At 41.8% G+C, this 25,668-nt stretch overlaps 1 protein-coding gene across 1 annotated transcript in view; it reads left to right on the top strand.

Annotated features, from left to right (window-relative positions):
* Window positions 1-23,408, top strand: part of LOC144505333 (cyclin-dependent kinase-like 4) — a 31,913-nt gene extending 8,505 nt beyond the window's left edge. Inside the window, exons 4-10 of the mRNA XM_078231454.1 lie at window positions 1,312-1,424; window positions 7,279-7,418; window positions 9,951-10,039; window positions 12,518-12,665; window positions 17,227-17,642; window positions 21,793-21,862; window positions 23,367-23,408. Coding sequence (XP_078087580.1) covers window positions 1,312-1,424; window positions 7,279-7,418; window positions 9,951-10,039; window positions 12,518-12,665; window positions 17,227-17,642; window positions 21,793-21,862; window positions 23,367-23,408 — 1,018 coding nt within the window. The remainder of the gene's footprint in view (window positions 1-1,311; window positions 1,425-7,278; window positions 7,419-9,950; window positions 10,040-12,517; window positions 12,666-17,226; window positions 17,643-21,792; window positions 21,863-23,366) is intronic.
* Window positions 23,409-25,668: the final 2,260 nt, after the last annotated feature.

The raw sequence follows: 25,668 nt of genomic DNA, 5'->3' as shown, positions 1-25,668 counted from the left end.
ATTCTATGACCTTGGCTGGGATTTTCCAGCCTTGAGGCAAATATGGCTGGAAAATCCTGCCCATAGTGTCACAATGTAGTGCTAATATTTGAACATTTACTAACAAACATGGAAAGAAACTAGACAAGACTGCACAAAAACCTTGTAGCTGAAAAAACCACATCCCCAATGAGTTACAATATGAAGACCAGGCTTAGAGGATGGAAAATTATTGGATCATCCTTTCCGTCAGTATCTTTGTATTGGACCTTGACTTTAGGTTAAAAAGCAAAACAATGGCAGATTGGGAAGCAGAGAGAGATCTCATTCTCATGGTCAACTCCTCACTATTTGATAAGCCCAAGCTAGAAATTATTTTCTACCGCCTAACAAAAGCAAATTACTGCTGATGCTGGAATCTGAAACCAAAAGAGAAAACGCTGGAAAATCTCAGCAGATCTGGCAGCATCTGTAAGGAGAGAATAGAGCTGACGTTTCGAATCCAGGTGACCCTTTGTCAAAGCTCAAATTATTTTAATCTTCTTCTTCTGTGGGTCCTACCAGTACTGAAGAGTCCATTGTGGGATCAGCACTGAACTGGCATTTCATATTGTTGTTGGTGTGTAGGGAAAGGGTTGGTTGGAGCCTCAGATTATTCTGCAGTACATGCTGAGGAACTGGGATCCACAAAACAATCATTTATATTCTTATGCTAACACTCGGGCTGGAATTTTCCTGTCCCGCCCGCCATGGGAATCACAGCGGGTGGGGCACATGTCCATTGACCTCTGGCAGGATTTTCCAGCACTGGGGTGAGTGCGGCCGGAAAATCACACCCGAAGTGTCAGGACTGACAAGGGATTGTAATAGCACCAGATACGTTTACACAGGTGTTTACCAGTAGATGATTGTAGATGTGTGAACTTATAAGAGAAAAACCTAACGCAAAGCTACAAAAAAAGCATAACAGGAAGCAAGATCTTGTTGACAGGAAGTGTGCAGTGGTAGATTTTTAATCTGTTACGGATATGTGTATGTGATCACCCATACATTTTTTCTTAAAAATCTATCCATAGGATCTTATGGAAAAATCTTTTAATTTTTCTTAACAATTACCATTAACTTATGTTAATTGCATTCATGTATATTATAACTGTTTGCTAAAGAGAAGTGAAATAAATCATGTAAAATTACCACCTCAATACAGTTTACACGTGCCCTAGCTTTGATACGAAACTCTTTAGTCTTTATGTTCAAGGATGCTTTCTCAGAAATAACTAACTGATTCCAATAAATATTTCTTAAAACATTTCTACATGTTTTCTTCACAAGACCGGTGGACATTTGGGCGTTTGGATGCATGAGTATTGAAATGGCAACAGGAAATCCTTACCTGCCAGGAAACTCTGACTTGGATCAGATCCACAAGATAGTCACACAAGTGGGTGAGTACAAATCAGAAGGCTTAGCTATTATTCAAGGTCTATTGTACCAGTTATTCATATAAATTGAACAACTTTTTTAAAAAGTGCACAGAAATCTTATATTACCCATTAAAGTAAGGATGCCTTTAGTAGCTACAAGGAAGAAATTGGACTATCAAAGAAAAGAAATCTTACTACATTAATACAAAGCATTAATGAGGCTACACCTGGAATATTGGGTGGGATTTTACGGCCTTGCTCATCCCGAAACCATAAAATCCCGCCTGAGGTCCATGCTCCGCCCCTCGCCTGCTCCAATTCCCGTGGCGGGCGGGAAGGTAAAATTCCAGCCATTGTGTCAGTTGTGGTCTCCTTATTCATGAAAGGATATAATTTACCCAGAGGGAGTGCAACAAAAGTTCCATAGACTGATTCTTGGGATGTGGGAATTGTCTTACCAGGCTTATATTCCCTGGAGTTTAGATGAATGAGAAGGGATGTAATTGAAACATTTAAAATTCTTAAGGGGCTTGACAGTTAGATGCTGAGAAAATGTTTTCACTGGCTGGGGAATATAGAACATAGGGTCACAGGGCTAGGTTTTCACGGTTAATTTCTTCACTCAGCAGACCTGCCTCAGTTTCAGGGGCCCATTAGATTCAATTTTCACTCCTGAGAGGCAGAGGCAGACCCCTGATCCTAGAGGCTGACGCTAGGTGGGTCTGCTTAGAAAACCCACCTCTGTTCTCTGGGACTTTGCCCCAGTTGTTTTAGAAGCTTAGGCCCTCATGCTCTCACCCTTCCCCCAAGAAGCCCCACAGCCCCTCTTACCCACCCCACCCCACCCCATGTCCCCTCCATGCCAACACAGCACGGTGACACAATGGTTAGCACTGCTGTCTCACAGCGCCAGGGACCTGGGTTTAATTCCCAGCTTGGGTCACTGTCTGTCTGGAGTTTGCACGTTCTTTCCGTGTCTGCGTGGGTTTCCTCTGGGTGCTCTGGTTTCCTCTGCAGTTCAAAATGTGGATTGGCCTTGCTTAATTGCTCCTTAGTGTCCCAAGATGTGTAGGTTAGGATGAGCGGGGTAAATACGTGGAATTGGGTTTAGGTGGAATGCTCTGTTGGAGAGTCAGTGTGGACTCGAAGCCTCCTTCTGCCCTGTAGGAATTCTATGAATTTCCAGATTTCCACCTTTAACTGCGTACATAAAATAACCAGAAGTTGTTGGCTGACTTCCCTATAATAGCGATGAGGGCTATTAACCTCGCCATTACTTTTACAGCAATATCTGATCCATGAACTACAGCCCATGTGAGTGTAAAGATAATATTATAATCTTGATGTTATGAGGTAATTCAGATAAATACAGTGTTTTAGAACTCTTACTGTATTGTTGTTAGGAACAGAGGAATTAGGAATGAGAGTAGATAATTCAGCCATTTGAGCCTGCTCCACTATTCTATATGATCATGGCTGATCTCCATCTCATCTTAACTCCACTTCCCTACCTTTTTCCCATAGCCCTTTATCCTGCTTTTGATCAAATATTTATCCATTTCTTTCTTGAACCCATTGATTGATTCTGCATTCACTGCACTCTTTGGCAGTGAGTTCCATAGATTCACAACCGCCTGTGAGATTTAGCTTCTCCTTACCTCTGTCTTGAACCTCCCCCTCTTACTCTACAACTATGACCTCTTGTCCTAGAATGTTCTAGAACGGAGAACATTTGGTTAACATTTACTTTATCAATTCCGTTGAGTATTTTATATACTTCAATCAAATCTCCCCCCCCCCTCCCCTTTCTTCGGTACTCCAGTGAGTACAAGCCCAAGCTACTCAACCGCTCCTTATACCACAGCCCCTTTAAACCTGGAATCAATCCAGTGAACCTCTTCTGAACCGCCTCCATTACCACCACATCCTTCCTCAAAGAAGGTGACAAAACTGAACACAATACTCCAAGTGTGGTCTCACCAATGCCTTATATAATTGCAACAACATTTCTCTACTTTTATACTCTAGATCAGGGGTCTCCAAACTTTTCAGTGCAAGGGCCACATCGAATATTTTACACATTTTCAGGGGCCAAAGAAAAAAAATTAGTTTTATAAATGAATGAATAAAATTTAAATGAATGAATAAGTTTTATTTGGATCATCTTTGTAATCAGCACGATATGATTCAGAACAAAAGAGAAATGTGACAATTGCAAAGAAACAATGCGGTGCTTACACTGAGAAATGATATATAATGAGTAAAAATGTCAAACATTAGCAAATGCTCTGACAAAATAATCAATTACTTAACTGCAGATGAGAAAAGCAGGCTATTCATTTTTAAATTAATTTTATTTACTGAAATTTTACAAATGTTTACTTGAAATGAGAATTTGCTCAATTCTGTGGCACACAATAAGAAAAATAAACATGCCCCAAGAAAGAACTTCAGTAAAACAAAGCAAAGAAATTCAAAATAAACTTGAACCATTAATAAAGGTCGAACAAAAATAAATTCAGTCTGCACTTTTCTACGCAATTCTGGCAATTGGAGTTTTCAATCGTAACCAACAAATCATGAAGTTTTGCTCAAGATTAATGGGAATGATGGAACTGCTTTTTTAATTTCAAAATATTGCTGAACTGAGGTTTCAAGCTTGGGGAGCCAATTATTAGAATGGACTTCAAATGCTCATCAGATAAATTTTGCTCGATATTTGGACTTGACATACTTCATTTTTGAAAATGTTTGTTCACACAGGTACGTTGTACCAAAAACTGATACAAATCCACAAGCAAATCACTTCAAATTTGGAAACTGCTCAGGCTGCAAAGATTTATAAAATTGGATCAGATTTCCTTCTTTATACTTGTCTTTCAGCATGTCATCTGATTGGAGATCAATAATTTCCATTTGAAACTGACTTGGGAGTGTTTCAACATTGCAGCCAAATGGATTTTGAAACAGCTTTATTTCACCTGTGTTTACATCAAGATCAGAAAATCGTTCCTGAAATTGTTTTTGCAAGTCCTTAATGATTTCTGTTGCAAATGAAGAAGGAAATTCTGCTTCACTTTCTTCATGAAATTTTTCACAACATGGAAAATGAACCAAGTTATGAACTATCAACTGTCCTTGAAATAGCATCAGTTTTGCCCTGAATGCCTTGACATGCACGAATAGATCACAAATCAAATTTGTTTCACCTTGCAACTTCAGATTCAATTGATTCATATGGCCTGTCACGTCTGCAAAAAATGCCAATTTCCAAAGCCAGTCAGTGTTTGATAAAAGTGGTTCAGGTTGATTCTTCTCTGTGAGGAAGGAATCAATTTCCTTTCTGAGCTGAAAGAACCGTGATAGAACCTTTCCACAACTAAGCCATCGAACTGCTGTATAAGGCAAGTCACCGAACTCAGAATCAGTTTCTTTCAGAAAATCACGAAACTGGCGATGATTAAGCCCATGAGATTGAATGAAATTCACTGTTGAAACAACAGGTTTCAGAACGCAAGACATATCCACATATTTTCCGCACAATGCTTGTTGATGGATAATGCAATGCAGAAACACGGGCTTTGAGAATCCACCAACCTCACAAGCTTTTGTGATTTGTCCAACCAAACCTTTCTTCACCCCAGACATGTTCTTTCCCCCATCAATTGTCACGCATTGCAGTTTATTCCACTCCAGGTTATATTCTAACACAGTTTTTTGCAATTCTTTGAAGATGTCTTCTCCAGTTACTGTGCTGTGCATGCTATGCACTGATGCTAATTCTTGTGTCACATTAAATTCACTGTCTACGCCAACGATGAATACTAGGAGTTGTGATGTGTCGATTCATCAAGTGCGAGAGAATACAACTGAAAATTTCTTGCTTTGTCTGCAAATTTGATGAAATATATTGCTTCCTATATCCTCAATTCTACAACCAACAGTATTTGGCGCAAGACTGATGATTTTGAACAGATTTGCTTTTTTGGGGCATAACTCTTCCACTGCTTCCATTATATACTCCATCAGTGAATGGCTTTCCTCTTTCAGCCCACACATAAGCTGGTTTGTAACTGGCCCTGGTTAAAGCTTCATTTTCAGTTATCTTCGGCGTAAAAAAAGCTTGTTGGGAAAGCAACCTGCGTTGCATTGATTCAAATTTCTCCGAACGCTGTGTTCCTGTGAATTGGGAATAACTTGGTTCATGTTTGGTCTCATAGTGCCGACGTACATTGTACTCCTTCAAAACTGCAACAGTTTTGTTGCATATGAAGCACAAGGCTTTATCACCTGCTTGTACAAAGAAGTACTTTACACCCCATTCTTCATTAAACAGGCGGCACTCACTGTCCACTTTTCTTTTCTTTTTTCCTTCCATAACTGAATTGGTCTGAATTGCCGCCATCATTGTCATTGTTCTCGCTCATTTCAGACAGATGGAGCTTACGGATTGGATAAAGCAGCTGTTACTCAGTCAATGCAGAGCGGCAATTGGATAACAGATGTCTCAATTGCTGATTCGTTTAATGAACTGTCAGTCACAGAACGGCAGCTCTGATTGGACAATAGGCTGGTAAAGAGGGCAGGGATTCCCATGGGTCCATCAGACACCGCGCGGAGCGGCAGCAAATGTCCGGCCTGTGGCTTCCGTCCCCGCGTCTGGATCCTGAGTCAGCGGCGGAGTTCTGGACACGGGAGTGTTTTCGGCAGCGGGAATCCCATCCCGCCCCACTGGCTGCGGGCCAGATATTAGCCCGCTGTGGGCCGGATGTGGCCCGCGGGCCGTAGTTTGGAGACCCCTGCTCTAGACTCTTTGCAATAAATGCCAAGATTCCATTTGCCTTCTTTATAACATTCTGCACCTGCATACCCACTTTCTGAGACTCAGAGAAGGACACCCAAATCACTCTGCACAGACGCCTTTTAAATCTGTTTCCCATTCAAATAGTAATTTGCCCTTTTATTTTTCCGGCCAAAATGGATAGCCTCGCATTTATCCACATTAAACTCCATCGGATTCTGGCCCATTCCCCTAGCCTATCAATATCCATTTGTAAACTTTTTGGCCAGTATTTTTTGACCTTGCACGGCCGAGGCTCATAAAATCCCGCCTGAGGCCAACGGGAAATTCCATTCTGCAAGCCGCGCCTGCCCCGATTTCGGGACGGGTGTGGCGGTAAAATTCCGGTATTTATCTCCTCTTCACAATCTGCTTTCCCACTTATTTTCATATCATCAGCAAATTTCGCTATGTTACACTCTGTCCCTGCTTGTAGATCATTGATATAGATTGTAAATAGTTGTGGTCTGAGAACTGAACCCTGCAGGACCCCACTCGTTACAGATCACCAACTTGAGAAGGACCCATTTATCCCAACGTTCTGCTTTCTATCAGTCAGCCAATCCTCAATCCAAGCCGCTACTCTACCTCTAACCCCCTGGGATTTTTAAAAATTCATTCATGGGACATGGGCATCGCTGGCTGGCCAGCATTTATTGCCCATCCCTAGTTGCCTGGGGACAGTTGAGAGTCAAATACATTGCTATGGCTCTGGAGTCACAAGTAGAATCAATTGGGTAAGGACGGCAGATTTCCTTCCCTAAAGGACATTGGTGAAACAGATGTTTTTTTCTGACAATTGACAATGGTTTCATGGTCATCAATACATTATTAATTCCAGATATTTTTTATTGAATTCAAATTCCACTGTGGGATTCAAACCCAGGTCCCCAGAACATTAGCTGAGTTACTGGATTAATAGTCTAATGATAATACCACTAGGCCAGTTGCAATCAACTAACCAACCAACTTCAACTGGCAGTCAACTGACTTCTGAGCTGCCTTATTTTAATTAGCACTGTTTATTTTGATCAGGTAATTTAACACCACGTCTGAAGAGTCTTTTTAGCAAGAATCCTACGTTTGCCGGGGTATGTCTACCAGACATCCAAAGACCCGAATCACCAGAAAAGAGACTGTTAAGATGTAATCCTTTGTTGACTGGGCTGGTAAAGGTAAAGTGGAGAGGGAGACCGTCATTAATCAGTTTACAGAGGCATGTGTTTTGTGATTATGTAATTTTCTTAAAAAGGGAATTTCACTCAACTGAATGGCACCTAATTATTAAAGGGAAGATGCTGTGTTTACCATCACTGGTCTTCCTTAGTCAGCCATTGTTACTGATCTCAGACTGCTGAATACAGTGAATATGGATCCAGACATTTTCTCTCGGTTTACCCTTCCCCAATATATCAAGATGGTCTTCTATTCAAAGCACATCATCACCAGGAATGGTGAACCGTGAGAGGAACATCTTTTCCATCATGTCACTGAGGAAGAAACAAACACCAAGGTTAAAGTTTCCCAGCATTTCCAACATACTTTCACTTTCTACTGCAATTCTGGTGGGAATCCAGTCAAAGAGTTACAAGCTTGATCATAGCCTAACCTCTAAAGATGGCATACTCTTTTCACAAGGTAATTATCAATCCTCTGACAAATCTCCTTTTGTGGGCCAGTAGGCCTGAGAATGGAAGAGCCAGCAGGCTTCAGACTTGCCTTACATGGAATGTGTCAATAATGTGTCCCTCATGTTATACATGTATGCCATGAAAGTTCAGGTGACAGAACCTTCCATGTTACTACAGACTGATCCTTGATGGGTGTGATCCTGGCGTGAAAGGTGAAGTATTTTCAGGGTCACTGCGTCTGAGAGGAGATACTGAGCTCCCCATTATTGTTGAATTATGGTTCAAGTGCGAGGCTGATCACAAACCTGAGTTCTTGGCTCTCTCGCGATCTTATCGGCTCGCTTCATACATCAGCCGGCAGAGCACAATGGCAAGATCGTCCCCTTACAATTAATCTACTAAAGGCAATGAAGACTTCTTTAAGACAGACTACCACTCCACTAGCACCCTCCATCACATATTCAAGTGGATGTAAGAGATCCTATGAAATAACTTGTAGAGAATCATAGACCCCCTACAGTGCAGAAGGAGCCCATTAAGCCCCTCAAGCCTGCACCGACCACAATCCCACCCAGGCCCTATTCCCGTAACCCCACATATTTACCCTGCTAATCCCCCTGACACTAGGGTCAATTTAGCATGGCCAATCAATCTAACCTGCACATCTTTGGACTGTGGGAGAAAACCAGTGCACCCAAGGAAACCCATGCAGACACGGGGAGAATGTGCAAACTCCACACAGACAGTGACCCGAGGCCGGAATTGAACCCGGGTACCTGGTGCTGTGAGGCAGCAGTGCTAACTATTGTGCCACCGTGCCGCCCCAAAAGCAGAGCGTTATTTTGAACTGTTCAACATTTACAATTCAACTAATACCACTAATAGCAGAAGATCTGTTCATTTGCCTCTTTGTTGTTTAGGGACTGTAGCTGTGTACAAATTTGCAAACATGTTGATATAAATAACAACAGTGAATACAGTTTACAATAAATCACTTTGTGGATAGATTTTTTGAGTATTTCTGAGAGACTCAAATGAAAGAAAGAAGAAGTTTGATTTATATTGCATCTTTCACAAACTCATAATGTACCAAAGGGGTTTTACAGCCAATGCGGTACTTTTTGAACTGTGGTGGTCATAGTTATAATGCAAGAAATGCAGCAGCGAAATTATGCACAGCAAGATCCCACAAACAGTAAAGTGACAATGGCCAGACAATGTTTTTTTCCAGTAATGTCGTGTGAGGGATAAAGATTGGCCATGACACCAGAGACAATTCACCCCACTCGTTCCATGGAATCCCTTATGTCCATCTTTGGGAGCGACAGGTTTTGGCATCTCATCCGAAAAATGGCATTTCTGACAGTTCCACACAGCCTAAGTACTCCACTGGAGCATTAGCCTAGATAGTTGTGCTCAACTCTCTGGAGTGGGACATGAATTTGCAATATTCTTGATATACAAGCAACAGCTGTACCCAGTGACCACAGCGGAGCTGATGAGGTGCTATAGGTATCCATGTAATGTCTTCATTCTCACACAAGGGGAAATTCCATTTCCAATGTGAGACACAATAGTAAGGTATCCTTTTGAAACAAATTCTGTTTCTGAGTCCTAGTTAAGTGGCCCAACCTCCTGGAAAATCAGCTCCAACTCCTTTTGTGTGCTGGACTAATTGTCTGATTTAATTGGTGACAGTAAGAAGTCTCACAACACCAGGTTAAAGTCCAACAGGTTTATTTGGAATCATGAGTTTTCGGAACGCTGCTCCTTCATCAGGTGAGTGGTTTTTCTCATTGGGTCCGCTGTTGGCCTCTTGGGGTTTGTGGAAGAACTCCTGGAGCCCCACTCACCTGATGAAGGAGCAGCACTCTGAAAGCTCGTGATTCCAAATAAACCTGTTGGACTTCAACCTAGTGTTGTGAGACTTCTTACTGTTCCTGCCCCAGTCCAAAGCTGGCATCTCCACTTTATTTAATTGATGCAATTGGGCTTTTTGGTCACTCATAACTAGAAAGCAGTGACAGTTTTTGATTGACAAAAAGTATTGATTGGACGTGTATGATATTTTCACAGAAATGCTTACAGATGGACCCAGACAAGAGATCTTCATGCACAGAGTTGCTGAAAGCTGAATACTTCACAGCAGATGGATTCTCAGAGAAGTGAGGACTTTTTAATTCGGAAGGAAAACTATTTTCCTGGAAATTTATAACATAGTTACTTAATTTTCTCCTAACTGATTAAATAGAGATTCACACATTTATGGGAATGTAACGCCATAATAGATAATTGATTCTAATTTTTCAAAATGGTGGTTGATTTGATTTGATTTATTATTGTCACATGTATTAGGATACAAGTGAAAAGTATTGCTTCTTGCGCGCTACACAGACAAAGCATTCCGTTTATAGAATACATAGGGGAGAAGGGAAGGAGAGGGTTTTTCAGAATATCGTGTTGCAGTTACAGATAGGGTGTAGAGAAAGATCAGCTTAATATAAGGAAGGTCCATGATGGCAGCAAGGAAGAAATTGTTCTTGAGTCAGTTGGTACGTGTTCTCAGACTTTTGTAGCTTTTTTCCTGACGGAAGAAGGTGGAAGAGAGTATGTCCGGGGTGCGTGGGGTCCTTGATTATGCTAGCTGCTTTTCCAAAGCAACAGGAAGTGTAGACAGAGTCAATGGATGGGAGGCTGGTTTACGCGATGGACTGGGCTACATTCACAACAAACCAACTCATGAACAGCTGTTTCTTGCGCACTATACAGACAAAACATACCGTTCATAGAGTACATAGGAGTGAAGGAAGGGAGAGGGTGCAGAATATAGTGTTGCAGTTACAGATGGGATGTAGAGAAAGATCAGCTTAATGTATGATAGGTCCATTCAAAAGTCTGATGGCAGAAGGGAAGAAGCTGTTCTTGAGTCGGTTGCCATGCGTTCTCAGATTTTTGTATGATTTTTTTCCCGATGGAAGAATGTGGAAGAGAGTGTGTGGACCCCTCTAGAGTGCACCTTTCCCAGAGAGTCACAATGTTTCCAAGCCTTCCTCGTGCCTTGCCCTCCGAGTCCAAGTAGGAAGGTGTGTGGAGGAAGGATAACGCACAGACCGGAATGCATGCCTAGTGATAACAACCCGAGTCTGTTCTGGTGATCCTCCTCATAACCCATCTTTTCTGTTGAAATGGGGAGGCAATGAATCAAAGCTCGATGCTCTTCCACAAGGATTGGAGGACCTGTCCCCTAAAACTGGACTTGTTTAGTAATATCTTTCAAGGAAGGAAGCCTATCACCCTTACCCATTTGAGCTTACGTGTTATTTCAGTCCCAGGTTATGCAGTTGACTCTAAATGTCCTATGGGGTGGCTAGCAAACCATTAAATTGTAAACAATCACTACTATGTTGATGCTGTACCTAACACCAATGGGGGTGGCCCATCATCACAAGGACTGCTTTGGTTCCTTCTCAGAGTACCTGAAGAGGAACATTAAGTGTGGCCTTGCCTATTTGACCCAGGCTCCAAGAACTAGTGAACAAAATGCTCTCTCACTGGTAAGACTTTGCAACATCAAATGACAGAGTTGTGATAGCCCACTGGCTCAGCTTGGTACTGGCATGTTTGTCCCGCAGATTAAATAGTGTATTATCTCAATGGTGATCGAAAGTACCTTTCTGTGTCAGGATCAAGAGGGATTTAGATTCCCGGGACATTAGGACCAGTTCCGGGGGAAGATAGAACATCCTGGTACAAGCCAGACAAGTTGCATCTCGATGCTTTCAGAGGAACTTTTTTTGTCAGTACAAGACAAAAGAGAGAAGTGGCAGTTCTGGACTTGATTTCATGGAATGATGCAGGCAGGTGTAAGAGGGGTATCAGGAAGAGAGCATGTTAGTGTTAGTGGTCATAATTCAGTTGGATTTTGTGCAGTTATGAAAAAAGAGGTAAAGATAGACCAGAGTAAAAGTTCTCAATGGTGGCTAGGACAATTTTACTCAGCCGAGAGGTGATTTATCAGAAGTGAACGGGAAAGAACTACTTGAAGGTCAATCAATGTCAGAGGAGTGAGATAGTGAGGGTTCAGAGAAAGGATATTCCCACAAAGAGAAAGGGTGGGGTTACCAAACCTGAAGCCTCCTGAATGTCAAGGAGCATACAGGGTAAGGTCAGGCAAAATGAAAGGGTACGTCCAATACTGAGAACTCAATACTGTGGAAAACCTCGAGGGATACAGAATATGCAGTGGTGAAATTAAGAAGGAAATTGGGTAAACAAAGGGAGGGCATCACAAAGTATTGACAAAGAAAATGTTTTATAAACAGATAAAGAACATAAAGTAGGGCGAAGTTGAGACCAAAAAGGTCACCCTGCTGTGGAGATGGAAGACGCAAGCCTGGTTCTTAAGGAACAGTTTGCATTTATTTTCACAAAAGAGCAGGATAGTGCTCTTGGGCTACAGGAACTAGTTAGCCGGGGGAAGAGGATCAGCGTTGCGCTGGACTGAGGTCTTCAACAAACGTGCATTAAAAAAATTAAATCACCAAAAAAAATCAATGTGTTCATTGTGGAAGTTAATTGTGATTGAATAGTAATGATTAGTCCTGATGGCAGGATCTCTTGAAATATCTTGCTTGTACTTGCAGATTTATCCCAGAGATTCAGGCTCAAGTTCTAAAGGATATGAAAGATAATCCTCTCTTGATAAGAAAACGTAAAAACATAAGCAAAGAAATCACAGAATATGAAAAGACCATGCTAAATGTCAAACAAAGTGCTAAAAAGCATGGAAAGGTGAGAATTTTTGTGTCCCTTTATGAGATTATAATATCAATACACTTGATTGGTCAAATATTTATTGAGAATAGTATTTTAAATTTCATTGCTGGGATATGGTTAAAATCAAGACCAATTGATGGGAAAATCCTATACTGGCTGGGACCCTGCTTCTGTGAATGGGATTAAGCCATTAATCACACTAAATGCACATGGATGGCTAATTTGGCAAATATAAATTTCACATTAATAGATAACAACAGTACACTAACTAATTCTGCATCAAATAACAAACTGAGTAGTAATAAGATGGGAAAGTGGGAGCAGATAGTATGGAAACATTTTTCTGTGGGTGATTTTTTTTTAACCATCTTGAAATCTTCCACCCATTAAAAAAATACATTGACATGCTTAAGAATGTCCAAACCAAGCCATCTTGGCATCTCAAATCAAGTTTCAGTTTTGCCCGATAAACATCATACTCTTACTTTTGGATTGTATTTCATTTAACTACGTCCAAAAAACCTTAGCTGCAGCTCAGGTTCTTAGAAACTTCGACAAGTTTAGAAATTCCCATGTGTGAATTTAAGAGTGAGAGGGAATCTCATAGAAACTTATTCAACTCTAACGGGATAGGCAGGGTAGATTCAGAAAGAATATTCCCGATGGTGGGGGGAGTCCAGAACTAGGAATCATGGTTTGAGGCTATGGTGTAAATCTTTTAGAACTGAGGTGGGGAGAAATTTCTTCACCCAGAGAGTGGTGAATGTGTGGAATTCACTACCACAGAAAGTAGTTGAGGCCAAAACATTGCCTGATTTCATCAGAAGTTAGATATAGCGCTTGAGGCTAAAGGGATCCAGGGAAATGAGGGGGAATGCAGGATCAGGGCATTGAACTTAATGATCAACCATGGTCATAATGAATGGCAGAGCAGGCTCAAAGGGCCTACTTCTGCTTCTATTTTCTATGTGTGTTTCTGATTATTTATGTGCAGATGGGAGTACTACAGAAAGAAGTCCAGCTAAATCCACGAAGCTTAATGCTGGTTAACTTATTTAGCTCAGGCTACCCTACCTTTTAGGGCACTGACTTGCATGGTTGCTAACAGCAAAGTGGGAAGAATCAATGTCCTCAGTGACTGATCTACACCCCTGATCTATTTAATGAGCTCGGTAGAGTAATGCAGACCTGCCTGGCTCATGAATCTGTTTCTTCTGGCGGGAGGAGTGAATCAGTTTCAGTTTTCTGATGAAGGGTCATCCAGACTCGGAACGTTGGCTCTATTCTCTCTCAGTAAGAGTTTTAACAACACCAGGTTAAAGTCCAACAGGTTTATTTGGTAGCAAATACCATTAGCTTTCAGAGCTTTCGAAAGCTAATGGTACTTGCTACCAGATAAACCTGTTGGACTTTAACCTGGTGTTGTTAAAACTCTTACTGTGTTTACCCCAGTCCATCGCCGGCATCTCCACATCTATTCTCTCTCCACAGATGCTGTCAGACCTGCTGCGATTTTCCAACATTTTTCTGTTTTTGTTTCAGATTCCAGCATCCGCAGTATTTTGCGTTTATCTGAGGGTTGAATAGTAGTTTAAAGTATAACTTGGATGATGAACTGTGATAATTATTTAAAGTGATATTTCACTGCAGCTCTAAGCTACAAAATTCAGCGATAATTATGCATAACTTTACCCCATGCAGGACAACAATGTAGCTCATCTATTCAATTAGTTCCTTTGTCCACTTACCACTTATAAAGTTAGATAAGGAGACATTTTAAAATCAGAGCAAGGCCATTTGGGAGAGATGTTCGAAAACACACACAATGGCTCAAATCTTCCAAGGAGCAGCAATCACTGTTGTTCAGTAGAAATTTCAACCCACTCAACGCTGCTCCAGATTTCCTGCCCAGTACTCCAAGCCGAGCATTTCTTTTGCGACAGTTGGCTGTTTCTTGCTGAGTTTTGTTTTTCAATGGGATGTTTGATTTGATTTGATTTGATTTATTATTGTCACATGTATTAGCATACAGTGAAAAGTATTGTTTCTTGCGCACTATACAGACAGAGCATACCATTCATAGAGAAGGAAATGAGAGAGTGCAGAATGTAGTGTTACAGTCATAGCTAGGGTGTAGAGAATGATCAACTTAATGCAAGGTAAGTCCATTCAGAAGTCTGTTGGCAGCAGGGAAGAAGCTGTTCTTGAGTTGGTTGGTGCTTGACCTCAGACTTTTGTATCTTTTTCCTGACATTTTCCCTTTGTAATTTTGTGAAAGCTTTTGAATTGCTTCTTTCAATGTTTCTTCCTGTTCATTTAACATTTAACTCTATACTTTTTGGTCTATTTACTCAATTAGCCGTAGCCAGTTCTCCCCTTATCTATGTCATTGGCTTTTTTTAAGTTTAAGATTCTTGTTTATGATTGGAACATGTCACTTTTAACCTGGAATACAATGCTACTGTGACTATTATTCCCAAGTGGAACTTTAACATTGACATAAGTAGTTTACTCTGCTTTATTACACAGTACTAGATCTAAGATAGTTTTAACCCTAGTCAGTTCCACAACATATTGCTCCAAGACACTATCGTAAAAATATTCTACAGACTCATTCTACAGACTACTCTCGCCAATTTGATTATCCCAGCATATATGAAATTAAAGTCTTCCACAATTATTACATTTCCTTCGTTAGAAGCTCCAAGAATTTCTTGCTTCATGCTCTGTCCAAGGGTCTTACTACTATTTGGGGGGATATAAACATTCCCACCAGTGTATTCTGACTCTTGCTATTCCTAATTTCCACCCATACTGATTCCACTTCATGATCTTTTGGGCCAGATCCTTTCTCACTAATGTCCTTATGTTATCCTTTACTATCAAGGCTACTCCTCCTCCTCTGCCATTCTGTTTGTCTTTCGAAATATTGTGTACCCTGGAATATTTGTTTCCCAACCTTGATCACCTTGTAACCGTGCCTCTGTAATGGCAATTAGACCAAAACCATTTACCTCCGTCTGTGCCCCTGGTTCACCTACCTTATTGCAAATGTTTTGTGCATTCAGATTTTTGTTCAACTTTCTGGGAGGTGACAGGTGGGTATTGTGGCAAGTGGGTGAGGTGGCAAGTGGTTAAGATGGGGTTAGATGGGTAAAGCGATAGGTGGGTAGGGTAGTGAAGCCAACATCCCTTGAATAAATTTGAAAAAAAACATTGGCGTACCCCATGAAGCCAGGAAATTGCCCATTGGAGATTGACCCCACCCCTTCCCTGGGCAATACCTATGCAGATCAGTGCATCAAGAGTTCCGCAGGATCCCGATGCCCATCTCCGGTCATGTATATGATCTCCAACAATCCAGGGGCCTGAAGCTTTGGGCCATTGTTAAGTGAATTGAACTGTCTCCCACATAAAGCAGTAGATTCTAGTTTAAGTAATAATTTTACTACTAAGATTGATTGATGTTTTCTAGCCAAGGTTATTAAGGGATATGGAAACAAGATGGAGCTGGGACATAGATTGGCTATGATTCCTTTGAATGGCTTGAACATAGAACCGCCTTGAGGGGCTGAATGGCCTACTCGTGTTCTTATAGTCTTTGCCATGACCAGAACAGGGATCACACCATGAACAATGTTCATAACTTCAAATCCAAGTTAAAATAGAGGGCTTAATATTTTATTTAAGTATTTCTCAAATCAAAACTTAAGAATAATTGTGGAATTTCGCTTTCAAGTAAAGAAAGTCATCAAGTGTGACCTCTGTTCAGCGCCTGCTCCCAGTGACAGATCAGGAACCTTGCAGAATGGGAAAAGTGGAATAGTGTACCTCAGTGCAATGGCACCAGCGTAACTGATTCATTGTGATGCACAAGAATCTTAGCTGAGTTTTAAATCAGTCATCATAATTTGCTGTTAACATTTTTGCCTTTTAATGAATCTCTCTTTTTTAATCCAGAGTGACCTCAGCAACATGTATTTTTTAAAAAGCTCTGAATGCTGGTCAACATTTGAACAAACCTGATTTGTTCTCATTGGTTGTGCTTGATGTGTGAGGAGCATTTGAGGACTCTGGGTCTGTACTCGATGGAGTTTAGAAGGATCGTATTGAAACTTACAAAATACCGAAAGGCCTGGATAGAGTGGACGTGGGAAAGATTTTTCCATTAGCAGGAGTGACTAGGATCCGAGGGCACAGCCTCAGAGTAAAGAACCGAGATGAGGAGGAATTTCTTCAGCCAAAGGGTGGTGAATCTATGGAATTCATTGCCACAGAAGGCTGTGGAGACCAGGTCACTGAGTGTATTTAAGACAGAGATAGGTAGGTTCTTGATTGGTAAGGGGATCAATGATTATGGGGAAAAGGCAGGAGAATGGGGTTGAGAAACTTATCAGCCATAATTGAATGGTGGAGCAGACGCAATGGGCCGAATGGCCTAGTTCTGCTCCTATATTTTACAGTCTTACACTTTCAGATGATGTTTGGGATCAATAAGCTCCAAAAGGACAGGCAGTGTCCAACTATTTTTTTTACAGTTCTTAATCACACAGAATGCAATTTTCTTTTTATATAGGATGCTACAAAGGACAGGGAGTCTAAAAGCAGGAAATACAAACGTACCCCCACGAGAACAGAAACAATAAAGGCAGAACAAGTCGATCATCCAACAGCATGGAAATCTTCTTCAAGGCCTCAGAAAGCCATGCATGGAAATTCTTCTGAAGGAACGGAAGGGAAACTATCCGAAATTGAAAGGAAACAAACAGAGACTGAAAGGAAACATACAGAAACTGAAAGGAAACGTACAGGGGCTGAAAGAAAACATACAGAAACTGAAAGGAAACATACAGGGGCTGAAAGGAAACACACAGGAACTGAAAGGAAACGTACAGGAACTGATAGGAAACAAACCGAAACTGAAAGGAAACAAACAGAAACTGAAAGGAAACAAACAGGAACTGAAGAGAAGCAAACAGGAACTGAAGAGAGGTATATTAACTGTACAAATCCAGCTGTTAATTCTCTGAAATATTTGAATAGTGGGGAAGCTCCAAAAGCCATATCAGCTCCCAGCAACCCTCCAATTGGCATGCAATCTGGAAAGACTACTTCAGTGCTTTCCAGTAAAAATCTAAATTCTGACACCAATGATAGCTTAGTGTCAAACTCAAGGTAACTGCTCAGTTTTTAAAGACTATTAGTAATACACCAGTTGATAGATTATTCCTTGTGACTGTATGAATGACTCTTCACATGATGCTTAGTTGAAATCACGCATGGTTTTTAATTTGGCAAGCTTCACCAGTGACTTTAAGTTGGTTAATATTTTGATCATTATTGGCAAGGAATGGGCTGGAACAAAATTGACTATATCCCCTGTAACGTGGTCATTCTTTGACAATGGCCTTGCAGGGCGACCCTAGGTAAGTGAGGAAGTATTGGAGCGGCACAACTGAGACAATACCAAATGGAAAAAGTCATACTCCCGCCCTGATCTCTGGAATTAAAAGTCTAACGATGACCATTGTCCCAAAAACCCATCTGATAAACTAACGACTTTTAGGAAAGGAAGTATGCCATCCTTACCTGATCTGGTCTCCATGCGACTCCAGATCCACAGCAATCTTAAATGCCTTGAAATGGCCGAGGAAGCCACTCAGTTCAAGGGCAATTAGGGATATATGTTGACCCAGCCAGCGACAGCCACATCCTATGAATGAATAAAGAAAACGCAATCCTCAGAGCAGCAATTTGTTGCCGAATGCCTTATTATGGTACCTGCACAAAGAAACATTTACTTTTGTGTCTTTCATTTGAAGGCCTATGTTGTACAACCAGATACTGTTCCTATACAGGATTACCTAGAGGTGGAGATGGCGGCATTAGACTGAGGTGGGCACAGTAAGAAGTCTCACAACACCAGGTTAAAGTCCAACTGGTTTATTTGGTATCATGAGCTTTCGGAGTGCTGCTCCTTCATCAGGTGAGTGGAGAGTTGGGTTCACAAACAGGGCATATATAGCCTCAGACTCAATTGCAAGATAATGGTTGGAATGCAAGGTACAGACAATGTGAGTGGAAAGAGGGATAATGACAGGTTAAAGAGGTGTGAATTGTCTCAAGCCAGGACAGTTAGTAGGATTTACTATCATTGTCTTGCAATTGAATCTGTGTCTGTATATGCCCTGTTTGTGAACCCAACTCTCCACTCACCTGATGAAGGAGCAGCGCTCCGAAAGCTCATGATACCAAATAAACCTGTTGGACTTTAACCTGGTGCAGTGAGACTTCTTACTTTATATTTGTTGGTGAGGAATGTTGAAAAATGGATCACTTTTCCACTTTGATAGGTACAAAATTAATTAGGTGCAGAGTAAAGTTCTGCCTACGGGGTTCCAAATGGGTTTTTACTTCATCCACTGAAGAAAAGCCGGCCATATCAATGTCACTTATCCATTTCTCACACTTGCTATTGTTATTATCCCTCTGACTGAGTTTCTAAGTTTAAATCTAGCTTCTTTATAAGTTTATTTATTTATTGTCACAAGTAGAACATAGAACATAGAACATAGAACATTACAGCGCAGAACAGGCCCTTCGGCCCACGATGTAGCACCGACCAGTTAAAAAAAAAAACTGTGACCCTCCAACCTAAACCAATTTCTTTTCGTCCATGAACCTATCTACGGATCTCTTAAACGCCCCCAAACTAGGCGCATTTACTACTGATGCTGGCAGGGCATTCCAATCCCTCACCACCCTCTGGGTAAAGAACCTACCCCTGACATCGGTTCTATAACTACCCCCCCTCAATTTAAAGCCATGCCCCCTCGTGCTGGATTTCTCCATCAGAGGAAAAAGGCTATCACTATCCACCCTATCTAAACCTCTAATCATCTTATATGTTTCAATAAGATCCCCTCTTAGCCGCCGCCTTTCCAGCGAAAACAATCCCAAATCCCTCAGCCTCTCCTCATAGGATCTCCCCTCCATACCAGGCAACATCCTGGTAAACCTCCTCTGCACCCTCTCCAAAGCCTCCACATCCTTCCTGTAATGTGGGGACCAGAACTGCACACAGTACTCCAAGTGCGGCCGCACCAGAGTTGTGTACAGTTGCAACATAACGCTACGACTCCTAAATTCAATCCCCCTACCAATAAACGCCAAGACACCATATGCCTTCTTAACAACCTTATCGACTTGATTCCCAACTTTCAGGGATCTATGCACACATACACCTAGATCCCTCTGCTCCTCCACACTATTCAAAGTCCTCCCGTTAGCCCTATACTCAACACATCTGTTATTCCTACCAAAGTGAATTACCTCACACTTCTCCGCATTAAACTCCATCCGCCACCTCTCGGCCCAACTTTGCAACCTGTCTAAGTCTTCCTGCAAACTACGACACCCTTCCTCACTGTCTACCACACCACCGACTTTGGTGTCATCAGCAAATTTGCTAATCCACCCAACTATACCCTCATCCAGATCATTAATAAATATTACAAACAGCAGTGGCCCCAAAACAGATCCCTGAGGTACACCACTTGTAACCGCACTCCATGATGAATATTTACTATCAACCACCACCCTCTGTTTCCTATCCGCTAGCCAATTCCTGATCCAATTTCCTAGATCACCCCCAATCCCATACATCTGCATTTTCTGCAGAAGCCTACCATGGTGAACCTTATCAAACGCCTTACTAAAATCCATATATACCACGTCCACTGCCTTGCCCCCATCCACCTCCTTGGTCACTTTCTCAAAAAACTCAATAAGGTTAGTAAGGCACGACCTACCTGCCACAAAACCATGCTGACTATCACCTATCAATTCATTACTCTCCAAATAACTATAAATCCTATCCCTTATAATTTTTTCCAACATCTTGCCGACAACAGAAGTGAGACTCACCGGTCTATAATTCCCGGGGAAGTCTCTGTTCCCCTTCTTAAACAATGGGACAACATTCGCTAACCTCCAATCTTCTGGTACTATACCAGAGGCCAACGACGACCTGAAGATCAGAGCCAGAGGCTCTGCAATCACTTCTCTTGCCTCCCAGAGAATCCTTGGATAAATCCCATCCGGACCAGGGGATTTATCTATTTTCAGACCCTCCAGAATATCCTGCACATCCTCCTTATCAACTGTAATACTGTCTATTCTACTCCCTTGCAACCCAGTGTCCTCCTCAGCTATATTCATGTCCCCTTGCGTGAACACCGAAGAGAAATATTGGTTCAATGCTTCACCAATCTCCTCCGGTTCCACACATAACTTCCCTCTGCCATCTATAACTGGCCCTAAACTTGCCCTAACCAACCTTCTGTTCTTGACATACCTATAGAACGCCTTAGGATTCTCTTTAACCCTATCCGCCAAAGTCTTCTCATGTCCCCTTTTAGCCCTTCTAAGCTCGCTCTTCAACTCCCTCTTAGCCAATCTAAAGCTTTCTAGTGCACTACCCGAGTGCTCACGTCTCATCCGAACATAAGCCTCCTTTTTCTTTTTAACCAACAAAGTAGGCTTACATTAACACTGCAATGGAGTTACTGTGAAAACCCCCTAATCATAATACTCCGGCGCCTGTTCGGGTACACTGAGGGAGAATTTAGCATGACCGATGCACCTTAACCAACACGTCTTTCAGGCTGTGGGAGGAAACCGGACCAGCCGGAGGAAACCCATGCAGACATGGGTGAATGTCCAGACTCCACACAGACAGTGACTCAAGCAGGGAATTGAACACTGGTCCCTGGCACTGTGAGGCAGCAGTGCTAACCACTGTGCAATGATGCCACCCCAAAAAAAGCTTCCGCCAAAAGATGAACAATTTTGTGTTAACGCAACATACCCAGTCGGAACTGAATTGATGCTATCCAAATTATTTTCAAAGAGGACTCATTCATATCACTCGGAAAAAATAGACTTTCACCTCATAAATTGGGGCTGGTTTCAAACTTAAGTGTCAAAGGTGTTTGGACGACATTAACTCACCATGCCAATTGGTTTCCTGATGTGCAGTATAAGATCGCCATTGCCCTGTCCCCTTTTCCTTTTTGGGTATACCAGATCAAAGACATGCTGCTTTTTTCGTTTGGAACATAAACTTACAATTTTTTTATAGGGCACAAGAAAAGGTGAAGATTAAAGCAAGCACTTGTAGCAGCCAGGCAGCAGAAACACTTCTGGCTCCAGTAAGTGATTCGATAAGGCATACATCCACGAAGTAGATGTAGTTTACTTGTTAACTTATAAAGAACATGTATTTAAATGTTAAAATATATTTCCTCAATTTGTGAATTAGGTACTTTTTAAAAATAGAGCAGTATCCCACTTTAAACTCATATCTGCTTTATTTTGTTAAATAAGCAAAAGAAGGATCCTTGATTCACAAGTGATAATGACTCTAAATGAAGTACAGCATGTGGAATCATATGAACTACTGAATCTTTTCCCCATTATTGTATATGATTAATAACAGCATACTGTATTTGTAGATTTTTAAAAATTGCTTAAGAGTTAATACCCTGCCAATCTTTGAATCATTCTCCAGTAAGTCTCTGGGCAGGCAACCTGTCTCCAACCTTTGCTGATGCTACTCTTTGTCCACTTAAGGCATCTAATAGCAAATAGGGTGACCAGGCAGTGTCAATTTTCCCACATCATGAGGATTCTCATCTGCTCAATGCTTCAACTTTATTACAAGGTCAAGATCAGGAACTAACAGGATATAATTTTTGCATGTCTTATATTACTCCAGTAAGGGTGTCAACATGATGCCTACCATATCTACTGCAACATCTTAGGGTCTTTGTGTTTTTCCTCAATTTAAAATGGTTTTTCCTTTTGCTCACCTTAGCTTCTTCCCCTTCACTACAATGTATGGTTACCAAATTTATAGATTCCCTACAGTGCAGAAGGAGGCCATTCGGCCCATCGAGACTGCACCAATAGCAATCCCACCCAGCCCCTATCCCTGTAACCCCATGTATTTACCCTGCTAATCCCCCTAACCTACATACCTTGGGACACTAAGGGGCAATTTAGCATGGCCAATCAACCTAACTCGCACATCTTTGGACTGTGTGAGGAAACCGGAGCACCCGGAGGAAACCCACACAGACACAGGAAGAATGTGCAAACTCTGCACAGACAGTCACCCGAGGCTGGAATTGAACCCGGGTTTCTGGCGCTGTGAGGCAGCATTACTAACCACTGTGCCACCGTTTAGGCAAACAAACTGTTTCTGGTCTCTACCATTGTTTAGCAATATCACTCAAATTAGTTTTTTTATTTGTATATGTTAGATAATTCTGACCTTCTACTATATTAAAAATGAAATTTCTAATTTCTGGAGTAGTAAGTATTACATTTACCAGTAAAAATTAATTTGCATTGAGAGTAAAAATCACCTTTTATTTAAGGCAAGGGGACAATTAGCCCCAAACAGCCAGCACAGTTATGCATTCTGCCTTGGACTGGATCACAGTTGGAGTCTGAGATTTTCACACCAAGGTTTCTTTGAGAATAGAAAGCCAAATAGTTGGAGAACACCAATTCATCACTCTCTCCATGGATATCCAGACATAGCAGAATAGAGTTCTTTGCATAGATTGCAGGATTTCCTTATGCTATTTTCTACTGTGTCCATATTACTTTGCATTTTTCTTTTGCAACATACTTGCTTTCATAAATCAGGAACAGTCCCTCTTTAATGCCTTGCAGCTTCTGTCTGACTAACAGGAGCACATTATGTGGGTCTAAATCCATTTTCATAGCAGCCGCCATCATTGATTCAGAGTGCACTGATCATTGTTGTCGGCTGTCCCTTGGTACGGGGATGCTGCCTACTCAGGCTTGTGACTCTCTGCCGTGGGTCTTCACAGGCCGATATTTGACCCATAGATCTTTGGGAGCATAGGACAGGATAAGAGATAGTGGGATCCAGAGTGCAGGATTTGCTTCTTTTTCTTTCCACCTCTGCCACCACTCTACCTCACCATTTAAGGTGTTGAACTCAAAGCGAGATGCAGCTTCATGGTCAAGTTGTTGCCATTCTGAGCGATTGGTAGCAAGCTCCTCTTGGTCCTTGCAGTCAATGCCATCTCCTTCAAGAAGAGTTTCAGACTGGCTTTGATGCATTTCTTTGTCCTCCTCTGGGCACTAGGGAGGCATGATGTGGTGAGGAGATGATTTTCAGCCATCCGGATGCAATGTCCAGTCCAAGAAGTTGGTTTTGCAGGAGTTTTGCCTGAATACTAATAGACATGAAGAACAAGAGTTTATTCAAAGGTTCTCCCATTGAATCTGGAGGAGGCAGTGCGAGGCATTGTTGTTGGAATATTTCTAGCACTCTTATGGAATGCAGATACACAGTCCAGGTCTCACTGCAGCACAGGAGTTTGGTGATGACAACTGCTCTGTACACAACTTTTGTTGACTTGTGGACATCTTTGCTGTCAAATATTCACTGTTGTAATTTGTAGAAGGCTGAATTGGCAAAGCTGACCGAATTTGGATATCCCGTTGGCTGTCAAAGTATCGGAAGTACTCACCATATTCCAGAGTCTTTATATATAAGAAGTGGAATATTTGGCTGAGCAGGTATAGGTTAATATGAGTTTTACTTTGGCAACATTCAAGGAACAGGCCAAGTTTTTTGTTTGCGGAATTGAAGAGATTGAGAGTGGGCTACAACACTGCAGTCATCCTCAAACTGGAGATATCTATGGAGTTTAGATTAGTTTTGGCATGAAGGGAACCAATATTAAAGAGTTTTCCATCTAGATAATATTTAATATTGACACTAGGGGGCAGTTGATCTTTGAGGTGAATAGGCACTGTCATGTAGATGGTAAATGGCATGGGGGCGATCACACAGCCTTGCTTGACCCCAGGCTAGATTTTGAGGGCACATGTTTCAGACCTCCCACACAAGACAGTCACAGTCATATCATCATGAAGCAATTGCCAGATTGTGACATCCAAAACTTTGGAGCACAATCCACAGAGTCTCATGATTTACTGAGTCAAATGCTTTGGTCAGTTGATGAATGCAATGAAGAGTTCCTGGTATTGTTCTCAATACATTTCCTGGATTTCCTCTGGAAGGTCTAAAGCCACACTATCTCTGGGTGGTTTGCTCAGCCACAGTAAGGAGATGGTTCAGAAGAATGTGTGTTAGGAGTTTACCTGCTTTAAACAAAGAGGGAAATACCTCAATAGCTTCCACTGCATGATTACATCCCTTCTTGAGGATAGTTACAAAATTGTTGCATTTGGGTTGGGCGGTGGGGGGGAGGGCAGGAGGAGGAGTTCTTTTTCCTGCCAAATCCTGAGGGCGAGTGCATGGAGTCTTTTTTTTAATAGAAACCCTACAGTGCAGAAGGGGGTCATTCGGCCCATCGAGTCTGCACCGACAACAATCCCACCCAGGCCATATCCCCGTCACTCCACATATTTACCCCACTAATCCTTCTAGCCTACGCATCTCGGAACACTAAGGGGCAATTTAGCATGGCCAATCAACCTAACCCGCACATCTTCGGAGTGTGGGAGGAAACCAGAGCACTCAAAGGAAACCCACGCAGACACAGGGAGAAAGTGCAAACTCTGCTCAGACAGTGACCCAAGCCAGGAATTGAACCCATGTCCCTGGAGCTGTGAGGTAGCAGTGCTAACCACTGTGCTACCGTGCCACCCCAGTTTAAGTCCATCAGATTTGATGATCACAACTGGTGTATCATCAGGGCCGCAGGCTTTGCTGTTTTCCATCTGTTTGACTGCTTGCTGCAGCACTGGGGAATAGCTGGGACAGCACCAGCTGTCTCTCTGGGTTCATGTTTGATGCATTGTTGATAATGTCCTGTCCAGCATTGAAGCATGGCTTCGAAATCCTGAAAAAGAGAAACACATTCCTTTAAACAAAGGGGATTTGGTGCATTTGCCATCTTGAGATGCCTCTGATGGTTTCCAAAAGGCTTTGCTTGTCATGCTGATC

The sequence above is a fragment of the Mustelus asterias genome, chromosome 16 (assembly GCF_964213995.1).
Source record: "Mustelus asterias chromosome 16, sMusAst1.hap1.1, whole genome shotgun sequence".
NCBI classification, from domain to species: Eukaryota; Metazoa; Chordata; class Chondrichthyes; order Carcharhiniformes; family Triakidae; genus Mustelus; species Mustelus asterias.
This window is presented reverse-complemented; position numbering and strand designations above follow the sequence as displayed.